Below are 3,914 nucleotides of genomic sequence, written 5' to 3'. Positions count from 1 at the left end.
GGTGAAGTGTCTTGCCCATGGACACAACGACCGAGACTGTCCGAGCCAGGGCTCGAACTGGCAACCTTCCGATTACAAGACAACTCTTGAGCCACGATTGCCCCAGTACAATAACCTCAGTTTGATCTGAATTAAATGGTAAATGGTCTGTATTTGTAAAGCGCTTTACTTGGTCCTAAGGACCCCAAAGCGCTTTACACTATACACAATCATCCACACATTCACACACTGAATTAAGAAGCAGAAAGTTAGCGGTACATAGCTGATTAATAGAGATAGGTTGATCATATTTAAGATCGAAGCATTAATTAATGGCAGGACTTCTTTGAGCAGTTTTGTAGGAATGGGGTCTAAAAGACACGTTGATGGTTTGGAGGAAGTAATTATTGAAGTTAACATGACTATAGGGGTTTGAAAACATGAGAATATCATCCAAGTAGACAAAGATGAAGCAATTAAGGAAGTCCCAAAGCACATTATTTACCAACGCCTGGAAGACAACCAGAGCATTGGTAAGTCCACGTGGTGGGACAGGGTAGATGCCCCAGGTGAGTATAGAAGGTAGTCTTCCACTCGTCGCAATGGGATCGTAGATGTTTCGCAAAGATTGTGGCTCTTTGCAGAAGAAGTTAAAAGGGAGAAGATAACAGATGTAAAGGTTGTTTGTTTTTAACAGTTCAAACCTCTAAAGTTAATGCAAGAAATCCAGCTCCCAGGGAATAGGACGAGAGTGGGATGATGTCAGCAGCTAATGAATGGTGGGTGTGTTTTTCCATTGGCTCGTGTTCTGATTTGGTGAGACTGTATAGGCAGCTTAGGGGCAGAGATCGGGCACCAGGTAAGGATGTCAATAACACAATTGTATGGTTGCTGGGAGGCAGCGTGAGCCAATCGTGATGTTCAGTCAGGATGGAAGACAAATGTGGACCCTCTAAACCGATTTGTAAGACAACAGCTTCTCCTGGAGGAAACATAGACTGCAGACCAAAGTCATCACAACTCTTGCAGCCAAATGCAGGACACTGAAGTAAAAGTTTAACAGGTACAGAAGAAAAACACGTAATATAAGTAATACAAAGAAGTATTTTCTGAATGGAGTTGGCAGAGGGACAGGCAGATAATTCACTCAGATGAAAATTCAGGTGGATTTCCTGAATTATCCATGGATGTCCTGTTAACTTGGACTAAGAGGACATCCAAGTTAGTCCAGTGTAGGCAAAACATAACAGAGTAACCCTTGGTACATGTGGAAGCCACAGTAAGTACAATGAGCTGGCATCGACTGAGGGATTTCTACAGCCTAAGTAGCAGGAAGGGAATGACCAGCTGCACACAGCTGTGTTATTATAAGAGGAAGAGAGGGAGACAGACAATGATGCGTTCACACAGCTGGACTCCCAGATGGTGGTAGAAATGATGCCATCCTTTTTGGGCAGATAGTCATAACGTGTGTGAGATGGAGGAACACGATCCTTTATTTTTCTGGTTGATAAATATGAATGACATGACATTTAAATTCCAAAGTGTGTATAGTATTTGACCATGTGTTATCAACATTTTTGTAAACAATCATGAATATCGAGTTATGGAATATAGAAGATGTTTGACTACACATCGGTTGAAACCTAACGTGTGTGTGCTGGCAGCAGAGTCATTATTAAAGGATCACACATAAACATAGAGTAACACACAAACTACCCTTAATTCAAGTACACAGAGAATCTCTGTATTAATCATGCAGACAGTACTGTGAAAGAACAGGATTTGGGAAGATGGGATATGTCCCAGAGGGATGGAGGAACAGACTTTAATCACATGATGAATATTGAGTATCACACTGCTGGCTGAGAGTGAGGTTTGCCAGTTATGCTCGTGTTATAACAGCAGTGACTAAACATGCACTCTGGTGTCTGAGGCTGGTCCTGCCACCTTCATCAGCTCAGCGATGGGTCTGGATTCGTCTCATTCTCAGCAGCTCCTTTGTAGACACTCACAGCTTTAATCCATTATAGATCTGCATCGCAAAGTCGGCTGCAGCCAAAGTAGTCTCACATAAGCCTCGTTGCTGGATTCTACAGCTGGGATTGGATCAAAGCTTTTTTAGTCTAAACTGGTTACCTAAATGATTTAGAAGAGAAAAAATACATGAAAGGTAAAAATGTTTCATACATTATATGTGGGATGATTATTTATTTTTGCTTCAAAGGTGCTAACATAATATCCAATGCCCTCATGTATGCCATCATGTGTAGTTTCACGTGAAGCCAAAGACACTCTGGAGATCAAAGTGTGAATAAAAGGCTACAAACCAAAATGACGTGTGGCTAAGTTTGATGCAAGCTTGTAATAGCCGGCTTTGTTGTTCCCTTGGTTAACTTAAACGAACATCATTGTTTTTATTTTATTTATTTCAAAATAAGCCAGAGAGTGTTGGTCCTGTTTACAGGTGACCTCAGTGACTGCATAGAGCCTGCCAGGGTTCACAGTAACAGTCCTAGGTTGATTCAAAAAGGAGGCTGTTTAATGGAGAAAGCGAGTCATGCTGCAAAGATAAATGAATGCTTTGTTTGTGCGTATTAATCCGTCCTCGTGTCACATCTGCAGACCGTAAAGTAGCAGAGTCCACGCCGACCTTCCTCTCACCATCAGGAAGTGAGAGCTCCAAAATGGTGCTGCGAGATGAGCAGCTGCTGCTAGAGTGTATCGCTGCTGGACTGTGAGTGCACTGTCACACACACACGTACTGCGTAATGATAAGATTAATACTGCCATTTGTTTGAAAAGTGGCACATGAAGCTGAACTTTGAGGTCTTGTCTTTCCTACCGTTGCTTTCTCGTCCAGTCCAACACCCATCATCAAGTGGTTTAAGAAAGGTGGGGAGCTGCCAGGGCAGAAGGTCAAGTTTGAGAACTTCAACAAGACCCTGAAGATTGTTAGTGTGTCAGAGGAGGACGCTGGCGAGTATGTATGCATGGCCAACAACCATTTAGGCACCATACGCCACTCCATCTTTGTTCAAGTTAAAGGTGAGTAGGCCTATTGGCTCTGTGTTTCTTGAATGTATAACTGGTGCTAACATGTTGGCCTTGTGCCCAACAGCGGCTCCTTACTGGTTACACAAGCCATCAGACCAGGTGCTAGCCCCAGAAGAGAATGGACGCCTGGTATGCCGGGCCAATGGCAACCCTAAACCTCGCATTGAGTGGCTTGTCAATGGGCAGCCTATAGAGAGTATGGTTCTTTTTAATTATTGTTACAGAACATCAGCCTTGTTTTTGATGCACAATTGTAATGTACTCACTAAAAATGCTGCATAAACATCAGTATATACGACAGCTACCAACAGTCTTTTCTTTGTCTTCCTGTCGGGATCATGTAACCCTCCTCCGCCCGACTGCAGGCTCTCCCACCAACCCAAACAGACAGGTGCTCGGAGACACCATCATGTTTCACTCTGTGCAGATTGGAAGCAGCGCCGTGTACCAGTGTAACGCCTCCAATGAGCATGGCTATTTGTTAGCCAACGCCTTTGTCAACGTTCTTGGTGAGACACAGAAGTGGGAGCTTGATTTCAAAAGGGAAACATAGCAGTGAGCCTATTAGCTCTGCACATCCAGAGTGTGCTGTAGCTCACTGGCTTCAGGGCTGGTTTTAAACCTTATCCAGAAGTGACCATAGTGGTTACACTGCCAGGTAAACGTTTGGACTAGTTTTTGTTCTTTATAGATTTTAATCACCACTTTATCATCAAAGTCCTTGTGACTGGAGCAGGCAGCACTTTGTGCAGGAGGACAGATGATGACCAGTGTGGTGATATGTTATTGCTGACCGTGTTGGTGAGCAGGCTGCTGACCTTTGTTCATGTAAACTCATGTTTTTACTATGAGATCCATGAAACACACACACACACACA

The 3,914-nt window shown here is 43.4% G+C and overlaps 1 protein-coding gene across 1 annotated transcript in view; it reads left to right on the top strand.

Annotated features, from left to right (window-relative positions):
• Positions 1-3,914, top strand: part of nfasca (neurofascin homolog (chicken) a) — a gene marked incomplete in the record, with an annotated part of 161,436 nt that overhangs the window by 95,236 nt on the left and 62,286 nt on the right. The window contains 4 exon segments of the mRNA XM_042227643.1: positions 2,605-2,716; positions 2,843-3,027; positions 3,101-3,232; positions 3,402-3,545. Of these exon segments, the coding sequence (XP_042083577.1) occupies positions 2,605-2,716; positions 2,843-3,027; positions 3,101-3,232; positions 3,402-3,545 (573 nt within the window).

Source organism: Haplochromis burtoni, unplaced genomic scaffold, assembly GCF_018398535.1.
Source record: "Haplochromis burtoni strain Fernald_Lab_line unplaced genomic scaffold, NCSU_Asbu1 Contig_273, whole genome shotgun sequence".
In the NCBI taxonomy this organism is placed as follows: Eukaryota; Metazoa; Chordata; class Actinopteri; order Cichliformes; family Cichlidae; genus Haplochromis; species Haplochromis burtoni.
This window is presented reverse-complemented; position numbering and strand designations above follow the sequence as displayed.